The sequence below is a fragment of the Dendropsophus ebraccatus genome, chromosome 7, assembly GCF_027789765.1.
Source record: "Dendropsophus ebraccatus isolate aDenEbr1 chromosome 7, aDenEbr1.pat, whole genome shotgun sequence".
Lineage (NCBI taxonomy): Eukaryota > Metazoa > Chordata > Amphibia > Anura > Hylidae > Dendropsophus > Dendropsophus ebraccatus.
Genome location: NC_091460.1, coordinates 44,824,889 through 44,846,117, shown reverse-complemented (window position 1 = coordinate 44,846,117; position 21,229 = coordinate 44,824,889). Strand labels below are relative to the sequence as shown.

The following is a 21,229-nucleotide window of genomic DNA, read 5'->3' as shown; positions in this document are numbered from 1 at the left end:
GTGAAGTTCATCCCAGCAGGTACTGCAGTACCGGCCAAATGAACTTTATTTCTTTAGAATTGGGATGCGGGCTCATTGGGGTGTGACCGCACTCCAATTACCCATAGCCGTCAATGTAAAGTGCGGCCGGAGCTGCACTCTACATTGTGTGAACTGTCAGTGTTGTGCGGCCGCTATTCCATGAATAGCAGCCACACAAAACTGACTTGTGAGTTTTCTTTGCAGCCGATCGGAATCCCGGTCGGAATGTATAGCAGAGTGTATACACTCCGGCCGGGATTCCATTAATTTCAGTGCAATGTAAATTTTTAATTAATCATGGCTGGTGTTGCAATTTGCAACAATGGCCGTGATTAATGGAAAATATACGTTGATCCCTGTAATCCCTACGTATTGTAAAATCCCCAACTGTGTAATACTGTGCTATCACCAAGTTTGATTACAAATAAATACCTTACCCATAGTAGGATTCATCCACTATAATTGACCAGTACCTGCTGGTGACTTTGAGAGCTTCTCTTCACTCTAAACACAGACTAACAAACGATAGAAACACAATCACACTGTATGCCTCCATCCTCTCCGATTACAAACCATCAAAGAACTTCAGACCCCCCCCCCCCCCCCCTGACACATAGAAGACTAAACACAGCATTGTGATGTCATCTATCACAACAGCTGCACTGTAAGAGGGTGTGGCAGTGATGATGTCATCATCACATGGAATGAAGGATGTGCTGTGTGTGGTGAGCCCCTGGATGGTAGATGGGACGGCCAGTCACTTGCTAGTTGGAAGTGTGATGCCACTGCTGTGGTCGATGGCCGAGATACAGCCGGACACAGGTGTGATGGCACGCCTGCTTTTAAGGTGTAAGGCCGATTGTACCCTTTTCCCCTGTGGTTAGTGTCCTGTCGGGTTGCTACCGGGTCCCTTGGGATAGTGTAGTGCAGATAGTGGACTGCTTATCTGGCAAGTCGGACAAATGCCAGATGGGTTGGTGTGCTAAGTGGGCCACTACATGAACAACTTGACAGCTGGTTTTCCCCAGCACAGCACGTTCCCTGCATTTCACAACATGGCAAGGCATTAGTTATAGAAACTGTAGAGTTTAGACAGCACTGTGCAGAAGAGGAGCCAGCCATCAGATTGTAGTCCTGTATCCAGCCAGCCCCATAAACTTTATCTACTAGCTTCCAGCATGACCAACCTTACCAGGAATCCAGACAGAGCCTAGTGGTGGACAGGAACCTTAGGTGCAGGGGTCCTACCATCTCCTGCTTGCCTATTACAAGGTTTATCAGTCAACAACAACAAAAGCAGATAAGAATAGCAATTTGTGTTGTGTGTACTGCTGACTGATATGTGTAGTGAGAGTGCTACATGTATTGTCAATAGAATATGTTCATTACATTTAATTTTTTTTTTCATTTCTAGGATACCAGCCCTTTCTTCCGGGTGCCTCACTTAGTCTGGCCTCTCCCCAATGACCTGTCTGGCACGGGTGACCCTGTCAGTTATATTACTCCCACCAGCTTAGCTCATTGGATCACCAAGGCACGCAAGCTTCTTAACCACGTCAAGGTGAAGGCACCATGAGGGAGCCCCTCCACCCTAACCCAGTTACCCATCCTAACCCTTAATTTCGAACTGGAGAGAATGGAACGGCTGCACATCCCATCTATGGTTGATACTAATGCCGCTTGGCCCATATTAAAAATCAACACCAGAGTGTCTGTATATGAATTGATCAAGCCATATTGCCCCGTGTACCACCGCACAGGTCCTCTGGTCCACACGGGTCCCTACGCTAACTCCACACCGTGTCGGTCAGCGACCGCCAACCCCGCAAAGCGTGCACATGCAGGGAAGGGAGGCCATGGAACGGCCCTGCAACCCCAATGTCACAGGACCAGACCCAAAAAGCCCCACCAAAACCCGGCCAGCACCACCGGCGGGGAAGGCTGCCCCCAAACAACACAAGTATGGATATGGTATTACACTTACCATTGCTGCCTCACAGAATGGGGAAGACATAAGGTCCGGACGTGTGAGCACAGGCATATCCTGCTAATTTTGGTCATGTGGGTCTTATAAAGGAGTGCTAGCTGTTCAGAGAGGGAGAACTGTGAAACACGAACTGGAGAGAATGGAACGGCTGCACATCCCATCTATGGCTGATACTAATGCCGCTTGGCCCATATTAAAAATCAACACCAGAGTGTCTGTATATTAATTGATCAAGCCATATTGCCCCGTGTACCACCGCGCAAGTCCTCTGGTCCACACGGGTCCCTACGCTAACTCCACACCGTGTCGGTCAGTGACCGCCAACCCCGCAAAGCGTGCACATGCAGGGAAGGGAGGCCATGGAGCCCTGCACCCCAATGTCACAGGACCAGACCCAAAAAGCCCCACCAAAACCCGCCCAGCACCACCTACTGTCTGTCCCATTCTGTCTTTGATAGCTATGGTTTTTTTGGGTCTAGTCCTGTGGCATGGGGGTTGCAGGGCCATTCCATGGCCTCCCTTCCCTGACTGTGCACGCCTGCGGGGTGGTGGTCACTGACTGGCACAGTGTGGACTTAGTGTAGGGACCCATGTGTATCAGATACCTGCACGCGGTACATGGGGCAGTGTGGCTTGATCAATTCACATACAGAATTCTGATGTTTTTTATGCAGCCGAGAGGTACTAGTATCAGCCATAGGTGTGAGGTGCAGCACTTTTTCTTCCCTGAACCTAACCCTTAATTTACCTGTCTTTTGCTATAATGTGGACCCCCCCGTGACACCCCTTTAAGCCCAGTCCTCTAACGCAGACCTTCCTGGCGCCATTCCCAGCCCAGGCCCGCCCCAGCCTCCTTAGGCGGACCCTCCCCACACCCTTCCCAGCCCAGGCCCACAATGCGGACCCTCCCGACGCCCTGCCAGCGCCCCTCCCAGCTCAGGCCCGACTTAGCCCACTAACGCGAACCCTCCCAGCGCCGCCCCAGCCTCCTAACGCGGACCCTGGGTGTGTGAGAGATATGTCACTGGAGGGCTCCCCCCTCTTTTCCATAAGCAGAAAGGTAAAAAAAAAAATCTGTAGCGGCCTAGTAACACCAGGATAGGAAGGGCCCTGTATTTTGGCCTTGTGTATCTGTTATAGATTTGTTGGGTCTAAAGTGTTTTTTCACAATGCAGCCTGCTGTAGGTATATTGTGGGTATTTATTCACTATTTATAAGCCTATGGACTGATGAACAGTCCACAGGATAGTTCCATCAGTCTCTGATCAGTAGGGTAGGCCATCAGGAGCAGGAGCTGATCGGTGATTGTTGACCTATCCTGTGGATAGCGCATCACTCTACTTTGAAAGACACCCCATTAACAACTGTATAAAAACACCCCCCCAAAATTAAAAAAATTATAATGGGGGTGTTCACACATAGGGAGTTTTGCAGTGAAATCTCCGGGGGGTACAACTTTCATGCCCTCCGGGGATCTCTAGATCGGTGCACTTGCTCCTTTGTTGTAATTGGAGCTGCGGGTCTGCTCATAACTTGCAGTTCCATTCATTCTCTATGGGTTTGCCAGAAAGATCCAAGCACAGCGCTTGACTCTTTCCAGTGGCTCCATAGAGAATGAATAGAGATGCAGGTCAAGCACCAACCCATGGCTCCATTTGTAACAAAGGAGCCTTAGCACCGATCTAGAGATTCATAACAAAGGAGCTGGGGCATTAAGGTAAATCTGAAAACCTCTTTAAACATGTTTAATATAAACCAGACAGCAAGTGGGTCTCTATGCTCTCCATTGCCAGGGAAGAATTTTATTCCCACTCCCATGGAAAATATTATAGTTACATCAAGCCTTATATTCTGAACATTTTTTGTATTTATACTTATTATAAAAAAGTATATCTCAATAGAGATACCAGGAATTAGATTAGTATACTGCCACCTGCTGTTTCTCTTTAATAGCTTTACTGTGTCCCAGGGCCGTCTTAACAAAACTATGGGCCCCTGGGCACAGCTGCGGACTGGGCTCCCCAACACAAGATCAAGTCCCCGCATCCCCCTCACAGTGTTGCTGTGCAGCCCCATGTGGAGAAAAAGAAATAGAATACCCCCCTACATCCCCCATATAGAATACCCTCCTACACCCCCCCCATATAGAATAGCCCCCATGCATCCCCCCATATAGAATAGCCCCCCTGTGCATCCTCCCCTTATAGAATAGCCCCCCTGTGCATCCTCCCCTTATAGAATAGCCCCCCCTGTGCATCTCCCCATATAGAATAGCCCCCCTGTGCATCCCCCCATATAGAATAGCCCACCTGTGCATTCCCCCATATAGAATAGCCCCCCTGTGCATCCCCCCAAATAGAATAGCCCCCCCCTGTGCATCCCCCCATATAGAATAGCCCCTCCATACATTCCCCCATATAGAATAACCCCCCTGTGCATCCTCCCCTTATAGAATAGCCCCCCTGTGCATCTCCCCATATAGAATAGCCCCCCTGTGCATCCCCCCATATAGAATAGCCCCCCTGTGCATCTCCCCATATAGAATAGCCCCCTGTGCATCCTCCCCTTATAGAATAGCCCCCCCTGTGCATCCCCCCATATAGAATACCCCCCTTATAGAATAGCCCCCATGCACCCCCCTATGTAGAATAGCCCCCCGTATATCTCCCCTTATAGAATAGCCCCCCCCGTGCATCCTCCCCTTATAGAACAGCCCCCTGTGCATCCTCCCCTTATAGAACAGCCCCTTCTGTGCATCCTCCCCTTATAGAACAGCCCCTTCTGTGCATCCTCCCCTTATAGAACAGCCCCTTCTGTGCATCCTCCCCTTATAGAACAGCCCCTTCTGTGCATCCTCCCCTTATAGAATAGCCCCCCTGTGCACCCCCCCTTATAGAATAGCCCCCCTGTGCATCCCCCCCTTATAGAATAGCCCCCCTGTGCATCCCCCCCTTATAGAATAGCCCCCCTGTGCATCCCCCCCTATAGAACAGCCCCCCCTGTGCATCCCCCCTTATAGAACAGCCCCTTCTGTGCATCCTCCCCTTATAGAACAGCCCCTTCTGTGCATCCTCCCCTTATAGAACAGCCCCTTCTGTGCATCCTCCCCTTATAGAATAGCCCCCCTGTGCATCCCCCCCTTATAGAATAGCCCCCCTGTGCATCCCCCCCCTTATAGAATAGCCCCCTGTGCATCCCCCCTTATAGAATAGCCCCCCTGTGCATCCCCCCTTATAGAACAGCCCCCCCTGTGCATCCCCCCTTATAGAACAGCCCCCCCTGTGATCGTTACTTATGATCGTAATTGCGATAGTTTTTCTTCGCTATTGCGTTCGTATCTATTGCGAACGACTGAACAATGTCTTATTCAATGCGATTGATTTGCGAACGTTTTGCGAACGAGCAACGATAAAAATAGGTCCCGGTCTTATAAAGCGATCAACAATTTTTTGTTCGGTCGTTAATCGTTAACTGCATTTGAACCGAACGATTAAACGATACGATAATCGTCCGATGGAATAGGGCCCTAAGACAGGCTGGGTACCAGTAATGAGATAGAGTGATGCTGCGGACGAGGAATAAAATTTGATCAAAAACATGATTTATTTTTTTTGATCTTTCATTATTGTGTGTAGTACCACAGTAAGAGACCATGGGAGACATTTAGTAAGGGGTCTAATTTGTGCGACTATTCTAATGAGGGTTGGTGAATATTTTGTTCCAATATCTTGTGACTGATTTATTAAAATGTAGCACTGCCATAGTGAATGCAGAAAAAAAGTGGCAAAATTGTCATAAAAATTGCACAAATTCACCTGGTACTGCCCAGACATAGGCCTGCACCAGTTTGTGCGACTTTTTAAAAAGTCGCAAATGATAAATTAGATGCTAATCCCAGATTATGTGAACTTTTGGGTGAATACTCAAAACAGGCAGATTAAAAATTAAGTTGCGTCTAAAAAAATATTCACCTGTCAAATACCGGTTCATAAATAGAACTTAGACCAAAAATGGGTGAAAAGTTCAATTATTCACCTAAAAAAAAAGACGCAAAGCCCTTGATAAATCCCCCCCCCATGTTTTAAAAATTGGGTGGTCAGTAGAGATGAGCACAACACGAGTACACTCAAGTATGTTCGAGACTGTGGCTGTATCCATGTTTTCCTGGACTCCCTAGGGCTGCATCCAACTTCTTTAGCCACTGGTAAATGCAGAGACTGCCTGGTTCATAAAGACTCAAGCATGCACTCATCTCTACTGCTCAGTTTACAGATATTTCATTGTACTTCTGTCATTTATATGCAGATATTTTTGTCTTCTATATCTAGAGAAAAGGCTTCACCATGATTATAGATGTGAAATCTCTACTGTAAGAGCAGTGAGAATATGGGATGGTTGATTAGCACAGTAAGGTTATAGATCACACTTGACTGACCCTTTTTCAACTTTATGAACTATGCAAAGCTGTTTTCCCATTACAGGTATGGTGTATTACTAGACTTTCTGATCTTTCAACCTCCCCCAAATAAGAAGACTCTAACCTGCTGAAATGTCCCTATAGCTCAGAGGATGAAGGGAAGTTTAACCACTATGCTAATTGGGCACTTTGGTGCACTGTGGGCGGGACTAGTGATTCCAGTGCACCAGCTTTCCCCAGCCAGCCCACCCCTTCTACTCAATATCAGCAGAAGAGGCCAGCCGGTGGCCGGCTTGGTGTACTGTGAGCGGTAGTCCCATCCCTAGTGGACCAAAATGCCTAATTAGCATATTGATTAAACTTAAAGGGGTACTCCAGCGAAAAGCTTTTTCCCAGTAATTGAAACACATTACAAAGTTATATAACTTGTTAATATGCTTCAATCACCTATCTCCCCCCCTTCCCTATCTTTTCCTCCCTCAATCCCCCCATCAGGAAGTGAAGGAAACTCATTCTTACCTAATGACTGTTGACCCCAGGCTGCTCTGTGGCATCCATTTTGTGACAATGACATCATCAAGAGGGAGGCGGGTCTAGGCCCTGGTAGGCCAGCCTCACTTTGTCATATGTCTCAAACTGCTCAGCTCTGATTGGCTGAGCAAGCTGTAAGCCATCTAACAGTTTTACAGAGTCAGTCAGACATCACAGGGAAGCCCAAACCAGGAAGTGAAGAAAAAATCAAGACAAACTGAAGGTTCAGGGACCAGCAAACAAAATCAAACGGAGACAGACTCAGGAGGGATTGTAAACATAAAAACTATGTTTATGATTGATTTTTTTTAAATCAGCACGGGAGTACCCCTTTAAATTTTATAGGGACATATCAGCAGGTTAAATGCTTCTAACCTTCTCATAGTTTCCCTTAAAGTGCTGTATAAATATAATCATACAATAAATACAAGGCAACATAATAACCAGCAATAATGAGACCGTAACAAAAAAGGTGCCAATAACTTAAGTTTATTAGTCAGTCAACAATATTACAAATATTTAAAAATTACTTAATATAAATAGTTGGCAGCAAACTATTTCATTACAGAGTTAAATTACCAGTACAACAGACAGACTGGAGATTTAGACACCTGGAAGATAACAGTAAATTTTTTTTTAACTAAAATATCTCAAAAATAAAAAAAATTCAAGCTGAAGGCAATCACCTAGTGTCCTTAAGCATGGGCTCTTAATTATACAGAATACCCAAAATAAAATAGAAATCAACTAAAATTTGCATATCAAAGAACCTTTAATAATTACAATCCAAACACTCCGTAAGCCACTTGTGCCATTCTATACAGAAACTCTGAATTAGAAACTAGTTGCTTTAATAGTACAAAGATTTCAGCTCCAAAAATAATCCAAAATAAAATAAAACTTTAGCAATTAGCGTCATAAAATTATAATTTTTCCCACATAAAAATACAAAATGATATTAATGACAAGAATATTACTTCTAAAAAACAAAAGAAAAAAACAAACAAAAAAACAACAAAATAGAAATATGCATGAAAAAGTCTCTCCTTTTGTTAGCAAAACACTATCCAAAATAACTACAATCATTTACATCAGTACAAAGATTTCTGGATTTTAAAAAATAGTTGCAATGACAAAAGGGGTATCTTTTCTGACAGTAAAAAATGACACTGTGGATAAAATCTGCAAAATATGCAATGAAAAAAATAAATTTGCATTAAAAAGGTTTACACTGTTTTTTTTTTTATACAAATATTAGAAACAGTATTGCACATCACAACACAGAATCGAGGTTAGTCAGCCTTCCAAAATGTGTTATATTCAAGTTTTCTAGCATCTTTGAGGAGAGGCTTTGTGCAGCCAGATGCAACAGGGATACAATATCAAGTGTTGTCCATACACAAATATATAAATGCTAAATGTTTCCTTCTTAACAAAAAGTGTGGATTTTAAAGTTTTTTTTTCCTCCATAGTCATACACTTTGGGCAGCAATATGCACATTGGGGAAACAAAAAAAGAGAAGCTTTAAAAATATAAAAATACAATCAAAATCAACTAGCATTCTTCTACAAAAATAGTAAAATAAATATGATTTATAAAAAATCCAATACAGTGTTCAACAATTAGAAAATAAGAATTTACTACACACAAGTAACACACACACACAAAAAAAGCAGGATTGGAACCAGAAGCAGCAAGGGACTGCCTCCCACAGAAGTGAAATGACAATTGATAGAAAGGACTTTCTTGCCAATCTTCCCCTTAGACTATTTTTCTTTTTGAATTTTTTTTTAAAATATTTGGTTAAAAAAAATCTTGAATTTCCTGACAGTTGCACCTCTCTATTCACTTTAAATAAGATCAATGGAAACTTTTTGTTTTCCCATATAAATGCAAATAATTGAGGTATTGCAAAAAGAGATGTTAAGTAAAACAAACGTGTTTCCAAAAAACAGCTGACTGTCAAAGGTTTTTTTTTCTTTCAGAAATATAAAATATAGTGCATAATAAAGTTGGGATTGTTGGGGGGGAAAGATGGGTGAAGATTGATAAAATACTATTAAGAGTGAAGACCTGGGGAACAGGACAGATCATATTAAGTTACATTGAGGGTACATAAATAAATTAGAAAGAAGTACTCTTCAGAACAGCAACAATTCTCAAACATTTAAAACGTGAACTACAACCACGTAAGAACAGCAAAGTGAGACAAGTCACATGTTGTACAGTACAAAAAAGCACGCTGTTGACAACCGGTAAGAACAAAATAAGTTTTTTCATACACAGAAGATTGTCCCGTGGGTTTCACCCCATTTATTTTTTTCTGATTCTTTCTGTGTTAAAATTGGTAGTATTTTTGTGGAGTGAATCTAAAATTTCAACTTTGTGTACTGAATTTCTCCATGTTATTTTTGGCTAGTTGCATTACCCCTTGACTTCATTTAAAATTTTATAAAGATGTTACATTTTTTTCCTAGCCAAAACTATTTTCCTTGACCATTTTGCTTTTTTTGTTTAAATAAATAGATATATATATTTTTTTATGAAAAAATAAAAAATAGCAGCCTTAATAAAATATATAAAAAAAATGTACAGGGAAACCAATTATAAATTTCGTTTTAGCCACACGTTACTGTTGTCTTGAAGGTAGAAGGGGTTATTGTATGCAACTAGCCATCTGCATTTATACCATCTCCATTTTGACTTTTTTACTCTAAAGCATCAAGCATTTCTTTGTATTATTATTAATAGTAATATTATTTGTAACTAGTGAACATTAATAAATAGCTTGGGGGGTTATACATTTGGTGGCTGATTACAAGTGTGCTGGCCATCTTTGGTTATTTTTTATATTTAAAGAAAGTTTTAAACCGTGAAATTCGAAAATTGGGCAGAGAAAATTATGTAATTTTTTTTTAAAATACAAATTCAAATTTTTCCAGTTTTTTTTTCTCTCTAGGCTACTTCACGTCACAAGATTCAGAACCACACACCACGACTATTGCACGGGGATTACAATATTACACCCAATCCTTGTAAATTGAAGTCCACTACTGACCAGGACACAAAAATGGCTGCACTTACTATTCTAAAACATTTTTTTTTTCCAAAGTGTACACATTTAAGGACATCTGTTTTACTTGAGTCACAATTCATGCAAATATGCTTTTTTTTTCTTAAAAAATTGTGTAATTTCGCTCATGCTACTGTACCTAGTTTCAAAAGAGCTTTTTTTTTTAATTTGCTTTTTATAATTTTTTTTTTAATATCTGCAATACCGTATTTGTGGTTAGTTAATAGTTCCAGTGCATGCATATGGTGTAGACAGGTAGGTAAACATGCATATTTCACATTCTAAAACTATGGCAGTTTCGGCCATATTGTGCTGCCTGCCTTTTTTTTCTCTGCAATGCAGATTTTGAAAACTTTTCAATCCTGTATAAATAGGTGGCATTACACACAACACCTATATAGCAGCAAAGCTAATACAGCTTATGATTAAAAATGTTTAAAAATAGCTAATAAAAATCAGATTATCTGAGGTATTATTTCTTGCAAGTCAAAATGGAGAGCAAAAAAAATCAACCCTATAGTTTTTGTTTTTAATTTACATACACACTTAAAATATCAACAATAAAAATAATCTTTTAGTAGCAGACATTTTCCATTTTTTACTATTAATTGCTACCTTTGGTAAATAACTGGGGCTGATTTTTAAGTTAAAAATCCATGTCTAGAAATAAGTGCACACTTCATCTATATAGATATATATATTTATATAGCAGCAGACTGTGTTGCCCCTATGCAGAACATTCCCATATCTAATTTCAGCATTACATATAAAAAGAACTTGGGAAAAATTTTTTAAAAAATAATATAAAAAAAAATTGAACATGAAAAAAATTTCACAAAGAATTAGTAAGCCTGAGATGTGGGGGTTTTGGTGAAAAAACAAGAGGCTTTTAGTGTTTTGGCTGCTGATACAGATGCATGTGTAGAGGACTGGGGTGAGAAGCAGAAGAATGCACTTATTTCTTCTGCAGGTCAGTATCTTTAAACACAGTAAGCCGCATGCACCCTTCTCTCAGTGAGTGGTAGGTAAGCAGTGTTTAATTCCAGCGGAAGTGGATCTGGCGAGGCCTGTCGGCTCCTTCCTTCACCAGCGGCTTGTGGAATTCCCGCCCGGCGCGAGAGTGGATGTTCGCCCAACAAAACTCACAGTAATACTGCAGGCATGTGACATTGGCACAGAAAAACGGAGCAAATTTCCCACTGCAGCGGGCTCCCTGGCATTCATCGCACATCTGGTCGTCCAACACGTATGGCTTCACCTCCACCTGTGATTAGAAGACAGACACAGTCCTGATGTTAGTCAATAATCCAAAACCACTCATTCCCCTAATCTCTGGGGGAAGTATATTTATGGATATTACTGTCTACTATATTGTTCAGGGGAAATACTAAACGTGTGGTTTCCATCCAGCTTAGGCAATGGGATTCAGCAGTTTATGGATGCAGAATATAGGCTGCCACTAATAATTCCGTATTCTGCTGATGGAGCTGGAGGGAAAGTGCATGGAGTCTGAACTTCCAACTAGCTCATGGTATACCAGACATCAAGCCCCCTAATAATGATGATATGTATCTTGTGGGAAGGGTCACCTTACTAAATACAAGTATGCACACTACTAAGAAAACTCCTATCACACTTGTTTAATGCCATAAAGGGGTTGTCCCATGAAATTAAGGTATGCCCTATCCTTTGGATATTTGGATAGGAAATAACAGATTGCAGGAAGTACAACTGCTAGGACCCCCTGTGACCTAGAAAACAGACTCAGGACTTTCATGAGAATGAAACAGCAGTCACACATGCACACCACCACTTCCATTCAGCGTGGAGAGACAAGTGGGTTGACAACTACTACATAACTTAAAGTGACTTTGTACCCACAATCTGACCCCCCCCCCCCCCCAAACCACTTGTACCTTCGGATTGCTGCTTTTAATCCAAGATCTGTCCTGCGGTCCGTTTGGCAGGTGATTCAGTTATTGTCCTAAAAAACAACTTGCAGTCCTGTGCCCAACAGCTGGGGCTTAGAATATCTGTGCCCTAACTTTGCACCACCCCTCCCTCCCTCCTCCCCGCCCTCTTCATCATTAGGAATATCACTGTAACATTTTCTCCTGTCTGAACATTGCACAGGTGCCTTAACGATCCAGCCCATGTTCAATATTTACACAGGTGGGGAATAGGAGACAATCTGCCTGGAGCATTCCTAATGATGAGGAGGGTGGGGAGGAGGGACAGAGAGGGTGTGCCAGCCTAATGCATAGACACTCTAAGCCCCGGCCGTTGGGCTCGGGCTGCAAGTTAAATAGTTGTTTTTTAGGACAATAACTGCATCACCTGCCGAACGGATCCCAGGACAGATCTTGGTAAAAAGCAGCTATTCCGTTAAAGTCACTTTAACGGAATTTTCCAGGCAAAATAGACTAAAGAGCTATCCACATTGATCGGCAGCCGCACTACACCGTGAACTGGACACGGTTTGTCTCCATTCACTGTGTAATGGTGGTGACCTGTAACTGCAGCTCAGCTTCTGTCCCCTTGGATGTTGGCTATTACTCACCCTTTTATCAATGTCGCCATGCTGAAGTTGTACAAATCGAGCACTGATGGCTGCAATGTAGCTCTGCTGATTGGAGAAAGCAACGCGTCCGGCACCCTTCGGATACTTCAATTCCGGATCTGTATCAATTCCTGCATAGCAAACTCCCCCGTAGAGACGATCCATAATCATAGCCAGCTCCACTAGAGGACAGAGAACGTAATGATTAACAGTCAGGACCAGAAAGAATTGCATACACCCCTCTGGAGTCCATGTTTCTTCATATGGTTTATAGTTCTATACTGCTATTGCCTATCCATTCTTATTAGGTTTCTCCCATCATAAGCTGGTCACTTGTGTCTCACTGCCTGATCCTGCAGCGATCAGCTGTAATAGGAGGGGAACCTGGGAAGTATTCAATCCCTCTGCAGTGCCACCACAGGTGAAATGAAGTATTACACAGTACCCGCTGAACTCTATATATTGCAATGATTTGTAAACTACTCCAGAGTAAGAAGTCCTTTCCAAATATATGTGACTATATTTTTATATAATCAGACTACACATCACATATTATAATTTTTCTTCTGGATAACATATAGTCGTCTTGGCAGCATCCTCTGCTTTTTGTCTTGTATTGTATCAGCAAATGTCTGAACATATTAATAGCATGTCATACTGCATAATGTCTATGCTAGCAGTGAGTGGGTGGAAGCAGACGGATCACTAACATGTACAGTGCTAGCAACACACACAGCCATTCTGTGCAGGCAGATGACAACAATGACAAGGATTACAGGGTTTGCTCCTATATGCTACACACAGACAGGTTTTTTCTGATACAAGGAGGAAAAAAAGGAAAAGATTATGTTACCTTGCTAGTTAAAAAAAAGCACTATTATTGCATTGTATCCCACTAACCATGTAAGAAAAGAGTATTATGCAAAGAGGTGAGTACTACCCAAAGGAAGATCACACACCAGTGGTGTTCAACCTGTGGCCCAGTAGCTCTGGTGGAATTAAAGCCACAGTATGTATGGGCATCCACAAGTTACCATAGCACAGCACTGAAGAACTATAGGGTGGAGACCGCTACATAGAAAAGGAGATATTTTACCTGCTCTCAGCGGTCTAGGAACTCCTCCCACAAAGATGGTTTTCCGGGGATCAAGTGGCTGAGATCCATCCATCACAAAGTCGCTGTCACTCAAATTCCAGGGACGAATCTGAACCTGTATCGCAGAGAAGGTATAGAATTACCCAAGGCAATGGACCTGTGAGATTTCCTATGCACAATGGCAAATATAGTACCTAAAATAGGTAATCACCTCTATATCATAGAATATTTTGTGAACAGGGCCATTCAGGATTAGAAAACATAGCTGCTTTCTTCAAGTAAAAGCGTCACCACACCCTGTGGTATTGCAGTTGTGATACAACACACAACCTGAGGACAGGGGTGGCACGGATTTTGGAAGAAAGTAACCACTTCCTTAGCTCTTCTTACACAGTTACACAATGTACAGCTCATACAATCTATATACAGCTTCTAAACAATATATCACAAATCATGGATTTTGCTGCATTTTTCGAATAGGCTTGAAATACAAGCAATAATATTAGGTCATGTTTTTTTTCGTAGAAACAAGGTAGCTTGAATATGCCAGAATGGGATCTACAGTGTATTTTTTGGTTCAGGCTCAAGGAGCCCCAAGAAGGGGAACCCTCTTCTACAATGTTCCATAAACTAACACCTATACACCTTTATATATAGGCTGTCTTCTTAAGATTATACAGTGGTACCTCGGTTCTCAAACTTAATTGGTTCTGGAGGGCAGTTTGAGAACCGAGCAGTGTCTTCCCATAGGAAATAATGTAAATGTGTTTAATTGGTTCCAGCACCAATTATTAATTACCCATAGTATCCATATATTACATTGTATAGTGTCCCTACAATATAATCCCTACAGTACAGGACAGAACAGCACTATATACTATACAATACATTATACACAGGATACATTCAACAAAACCAGCAATTATAGTACAGTAGTCACTAACTCCTCTCTCATCCTGTACTGTAGAGAGTCCTCCCCCATCCCAGCACTGTACAGGATGGGAGATGGTGGTGCACTGCCTGTACTACTACTGTACTGCATATGCACTCCAGCAGTCTTATACAGTACTGTACAGGATGGGAGATGGTGGTGCACTGCCTGTACTACTACTGTACTGTATATGCACTCAATGTATTCACTGTATGTAAAGCCTTACCAGTGCTAAACTCACCAGGTACAACCCACCATCCACGCTCGCAAAAACGTTCAGATACCGAGTACTTCAAGACTTGGGGCCCGAAAAGTGTTTCAGAACCGAGCAAGAGTTCTTAAACAGTTCTTAAAACTTTTCTTGAAAATACAGTTTGAGTACTGAGCAGTTCAAGAACCAAGGTACCACTGTATAAATAAGGTGACAATGTAGGAGATAGGTGCAGGTTAGGTTGCATCATCATTTTAAGGTCCCCATATACTTTATGCTTTTATTGGCTCACGGCAGATTTGGCCTTCGGTATAAGATGCATGGATTCTCCTGAAGATATTAAAGGAGACAGGGGTCAGGCGTGATGGAAAATCACTTCCCGACCGATTTTCTTTCGGAGAAATAAGCCACTGCCATAGTTGTCTGGCTGCAGCTTTACCCTCCTCTCCCCAGAGAAAAAAGGAATGCTCGGCAGTGCTGGACGTTCCTGTGTATGAGGAGGACAGGAGAGATAACTTGCGGATGAACGGCTGTTTGACTGTCAGTTCCTGAAGGTGTATGGGGACCTTAAGATAATAAAATTACTCCTATACCCACAGTGACAGTTCCCACTTTGCTGTACTTCTAGCTATAAACCTTATATTCCCCTGACAACTACTTGTGTTGAACAAGAAGGCAGCGATCAATATGCATGGCAGCTTATAGCAAAAAAACAACAACATACAATCCATCAATACGCCACATTCTGAGGATTTGTTTTATCTCAGTCTCTGGGGTACAGTATATGTATTTATATATTTTAGCAATCTTATAATATATTCTATCCAGTGCCTGGAGCCTATTACAGTGTTTACTCACTGGCTTGTCCTTGATGGTGGGGCTAGAGACGCACAGATAAAGTTTAGAGTCTTCTTCAATGCAGGCTTCAATGAGAGCTTGAACTGAGCTTTCTTCTTGAAAGAGAAGAAATGCGTAACCTGCAGCAAAAATACATAAAACACATACATGAATATACCAATAAGATATAGAAGGATGAACACTCACTCTCTGGTGCCTATAGGTGGCATCAGAGACACAGTTTTCTGCTTATTTACATATCCCTTTCCCCATAGACCATTGCCTGTCAGATTCTCATACAGAAGCTGGATCCCCTCAATGAGAACCAGTACCATCTAAGAATTGTATGTATGTATGTATGTATGTATGTATGTATGTGTATCTATCTATCTATCTATCTATCTATCTATCTATCTATCTATCTATCTATCTATCTATCTACACACACTCTCTCTCTCTCTCTATATACACCATTTTTTCAAAGCTGTTAAATGTAATAAAAGTAATGCCTGCAGCCACCACTAGGGGGAGTTTGGCACAAATGAAACTCTGTAATTTGTGCTGACAAATGGCCACATAGGAAAAGTATAGGTTGAGAAGAATAGCTCTATAAGACAGCGTCTTTGTATTGTAGATTCAGGCCATGGCGTGTGAATTAAACCCTGCTGCTTTTACAAGTCTCCAGATCCGGCAGCTGTCCGCCCGCTTGAAAGGCCACATGGATCTGTTATTTATAAACCCAAATGTCTAAAATAACCCGTAAGTCCGTCACCTCCAAGTTGTTGGGGATTAGTCAAATAGTGTCGCACAATTGCACCACCAGGCTTTTCCTGGATGCAAAACACAAGTTTGCCTTCCAGGGTGAAAGCGGAGACAATTGCTTTGTAAGCGTCACCCGGCTCTGAGCGCGGCTATCCTCAGGTTTAATATTTGCATTTAGAAAACCACACCAGAACATGCAGAAAACTGCAGTAATGTATCTGCATTTGGGTCCATAAAAAAGACATCATGTCGGTGGATGACATCATTAACCACTCCTGATACTTAATGCTTTGGAAGTGCCAAAAATCTACCAACACATGATCACTTCTCAAATGTACTAGGACAAGTTTACATTACAACATATACAGTAAGGGGTCATTACACGTTCCGCGCACGGTCTGTAATTACAGACGATGTGCTATGGAAGGGTATTTGGAGTTCCCGGTATCATCATTCATTATGCCGGAAGCTCCGTACTTATGGACCATGCGCGGAACGTGTGAATATCTCCTAAAGGCTGGCCATCAAATACACCGTATAAGCGCTAACACAATTACATATGTTCCCATATGAGTGATGTCCACTGTAGTCGTAGAGTAAGTGAAAAACCTTCTCAGACAATGCCAACATATAAAGGGAATGTGTCACCTCTAAGTATTGTAATATGATTTTCTGGGACTTTAATATGAATGGACTACCCTTAGAACTGGCCATTAAATGGTTCGATTCCTGCTGTTTTGCCTGACTTGTCCCCTTCATTGTTGACCAGGCACAGTGCCAGACATCTGCTTGTGGCTGTACTTGGTAGTGCAGCTTCGTCCTATTCTACTGAATGGAACTAAGAAGTTAAGAACTGCAGTACCAAGCATAGCCACTAACAATGGCCTGGCACTATGCTTATTTCCATGTGAGGGGGATGGACTGTCAGCCTCATTCAGCTTACCGGTGAGGGCGCCAGAAGACAGACCACCACTAATAAGAAAGGAGAAAGCTATGTAGGCCACCACTACTACTACTAGTATTACTACTACTACTGCTCTGCATAAAGAGCTCCCTTCTACTAAGTAACACCCTGATAGGGTGTATAAACATTTCTAACCTAGTCATCCCCTTTAAATAGTCCTCAAACCGCTGCCATGTCAGTACTGTCTTCAGAAGGACTCTGTTGGTCAGCTACCTTGTATCTCAGACACTGACTAGAGTAACACAGCAACCAGCGTGTAGCCCCAGGTCATCAGTCACCATGACAAATGTTTGAGAGCCCTTCTGGTTGCTTAGGGACAGAGTCATTTTTGCAGCTTCTCATGTAAAAGAAACAAAAGGAAAGTTCTATATATATCCTGTGTGTTACACACAATAGCGGTATATGTATTATGTATTAGTGTATCTACGTCAATGGAGGAATCTTCACGTTACCTTTTGGTGGAAAGTAGGATTTGCTTTCTGCTTTGTGGGGCCAATCCACCACCAGGGGACCAAACCGACGGAAACTGGCAGTGATCTCATCTGAAGAGAGACAACACCAAATATAACCAAGACTGAACAGTGTACCATATTATTCCTTATGCTTGATAATAAATAACGATCAATAGTAAGGTAGCAGCCCCCCTCCACTATAACTCTCTTACCTTCATCTATATCAGGTGGGAGCCCACCAACAAACACCTTCCTTGAAAAGCGTTCAATTCGCTCTCCATTCTGGTGTCCAGAGTAGCAGTTGGGTGAATTGAGAACCCCGACCTGGTCATTGTGCCCATCGTCTAGCAAACCATCGTCTATGGGGAACAGAGAGGAACGACCTGCAGGAAACAAAGAGGAGATGTATGGTTACGTCATGGGGTAATACACATATCACATACAACAGCACTAGTAGTGTCTGCACAGTGAAAACCACCCTGAACCGATCTTGGAAATGTAGTTATCACGTCTAACCCTATTCGTGGTTGCCCCCCCCAAATCAACCCTTATAACCCTATCCACAGCCCCATAGATAATGAATTAAGAGGCACTGCCCATGTGTGACAGCTGCTCCACTTGGACAGGAGACTTGTTATCGCCTTTCCCACCATTGCTGGGGGTCCAGCTGCTGTGGATAAGGGATAGGTGTCGATGGGGGCACAGTCACAGATCCTCAATTAAATATATCCTAGATTAATTGCAACACATGCAAACATATTCCAAGGGTATAGTACCCAACTAGTCCGGCAACGATCATCGGCTGATCGTTTCTTTAGGTCCAGACCTAAAATCATTAGGCATCGGACGCGCATTGCTACGTGTAATAGCGATGCACGGCCAATGGCTGGCATCTGTATAAAAAGAGAAAAACTCCAACATACCTCTACAACATACCTCTCCTGACTTTTTTTTTTTTTTTTTACAAGGGCTGAATTTACATCACTAATGATATCCGTGCAGCCCTTGCTGTCCAAATATCGGGCAGTGTATGGGCTCAGTAAGTGAGTGCCACTCTAGGAGATCAGTGCTTGCTTACAGAAAGTCATCAGGCCGTGTAATAGGGCCCAAAGTTCAGACAAGATGGAGTGATTCCACCACTGATCTTGCTGCAAATCTGCCGCCAGACTGTGCTGCAAATTCACTATGGATTTTACCCTGTGGCCATCAAATATGTAAATTTCTGCAGAACGCACACCGCTTATCCTTTGCATCTAAACGCGGCCTTAAAATGCCTTTCCTTGCTTAATTTTTACAATCTTTTAATGAAGGACCAGAATCGATTAAGTAAATTTAGTATTTAGGAGTCAGAACTACCATCTTCATGCTACTTCATATGATTTAGGCCTGTGTGTATGAGTCAGATGGGGTAAATAAATTTAGAGCTCCCCCTGAGGATAGAGAAATCTATTGGCGCCATATAACAAGAAATTGGCGGCTCATTCATTGTACAGATCTACTTAGAAAGCAGATATATCTGGTCTTGCTCGCTCTACGATTTGATGCTGAGGTGAGCAAAACATTGCGGATCATTCTGTAAAAAGGTTAATGAACCAATAATGAAAAAGCAATGACAGCGGCCGGTTTTACAGCCCTCAATTACATTCTACCAGGAAGCTTCATTACATTAAATCAGGAGGGAACGGGATAGTGCGGAGGAGGCCATAAATCACGGCTCCGTAGCGGTGCTGAGCTGCAGTAGTAGCCCGCTACGCTGACATCACAGTCAGGAGATTTTGTTGATGTGAGTGGCCTGACTGAATGATGAATTACATTGCCATCCATTATACAGCCGGCATTTTATGTTAGGGTAAATGCTCTGTCAGAATTGTGCCGGAGCGTGCACTTTTACTGAAGTTCAACAGAAATTCCTGACACGCCAACCTGCTAGGAATGAGAGATTACCGCAGAAGTGTTTTACGGCTAAATTGTACACAACGATACACTGAAAAACCAGCACAACCAGCACAAAACCTTAAAATGTCAAATGAACCTTATAGAATGTCCGACCTGGAATATTATTCTTCATTATAGGTATATAGCAGAGGTAGAAGTCTGGGAATACCCCAGCTGTATACATCACGCAGACATTGACAGATACAGTGTGAAAGGTACTGAAGGATACAGAGATTACCGTAAATCAGAACAAGATGTTGGACGGTAGTATTGTGGTTTACTATTACATGCTATACTACTACTATTATATACTATGAGATCATGCTGGGTATCGCTGTTACCCGTACAGTGGAGAACGCTATCCATGATTGCTGCCCAGCAATCCCACAGGTATCACCTATCCTGTAAATTGTTTTACTACTAAAAGCATTTATCACATGTCCACAGGTAATAAATGTGTGATCCCTGGGGGTCTGACCACCAGGACCCCTAACTGGTTACGAAAATGGAGGTTCCTAAGTGCCCCTTGTTAATAGAGTAGCCTTGGGGATACATTATTTTAACTTTGAATACACCTTCAAAGATGGACAGGATGCCTTCTACTAGGTATATACACAGTCTACTGGCTTCGCCTGGAGTGTTCCTTTAAGACAGCTGGGTCTATATTTCCACCTGTTCTTTCGGGGATCCTTAAAGGAGTATTCCCATCTCAGCTTGTCATCTCCTATTGACAGGATAGGGGATAACAAGCTGATCACTGAGGGTCCGACTGCAGAGATGCAATCCACCAGCAATGAATGCAGTGCTAAGTTCAGCGCTCTAAAGCATTTCATGTCCCATATAGAATGAATGGAGCACAGGCCAAAAAGGCACACTAAGCACTCATTATAGCCCGTTCTGGGGATCAGTAGGAGTGCCAGTGGTTGGACCCCCAGGGGTTAACAACTGGGAATGGGAATACCCCTTTAACAGTGTACCACCAGCTTTTAGTGACTGACCAGAAAACAAGCAGGACAAAAGACATTATTTAGGAGATTTATCAGACATGGTGTAAAGTGAAACTGGCCCAGTTGCCCCTAGCAACCAATCAGATTCCACCTTTCATACCTCACAGACTCTTTGGAAAATGAAATGTGGAATCTGATTGGTTGCTAGGGGCAACTGAGCCAGTTTCACTTTACACCATGTTTGATAAATCTCCCCCCATGTTTCCCCATGGGAAAAGTATTGGGTTGAGTTTTTTAGGTTATTCATGCTCCAATGGAAATTCTGGGAAGAGGGATATGCAAAGCAGTCTTCAAGCTAACTTTCCCTTGAGGTCAAAGCCTAAGGGGTCATTCACACGTCCACAAAATACTGTCCGTGCACAAGCAATATTCTGCGGACCGGACCTTGGAGCTCCCGGCATCATGACACTCACTTACACAAGTGAGTGTAATGCGGGAACGGTC

General features: G+C 42.6%; 1 protein-coding gene across 7 annotated transcripts in view; it reads right to left on the bottom strand.

Moving 5' to 3' along the window:
• Positions 1-7,425: 7,425 nt before the first annotated feature.
• CPEB2 (cytoplasmic polyadenylation element binding protein 2) overlaps positions 7,426-21,229 on the bottom strand; it is a 61,684-nt gene continuing 47,880 nt past the window's right edge. For all 7 annotated transcript variants that reach the window (XM_069977419.1, XM_069977421.1, XM_069977420.1 and 4 more), the window contains 6 exons: positions 18,056-18,226; positions 17,844-17,933; positions 15,687-15,805; positions 13,687-13,801; positions 12,591-12,772; positions 7,426-11,294 (listed from right to left, as the gene is read on the bottom strand). In XM_069977419.1, the coding sequence (XP_069833520.1) occupies positions 11,067-11,294; positions 12,591-12,772; positions 13,687-13,801; positions 15,687-15,805; positions 17,844-17,933; positions 18,056-18,226 (905 nt within the window). In that variant the 3' untranslated portion in view covers positions 7,426-11,066. The remainder of the gene's footprint in view (positions 11,295-12,590; positions 12,773-13,686; positions 13,802-15,686; positions 15,806-17,843; positions 17,934-18,055; positions 18,227-21,229) is intronic.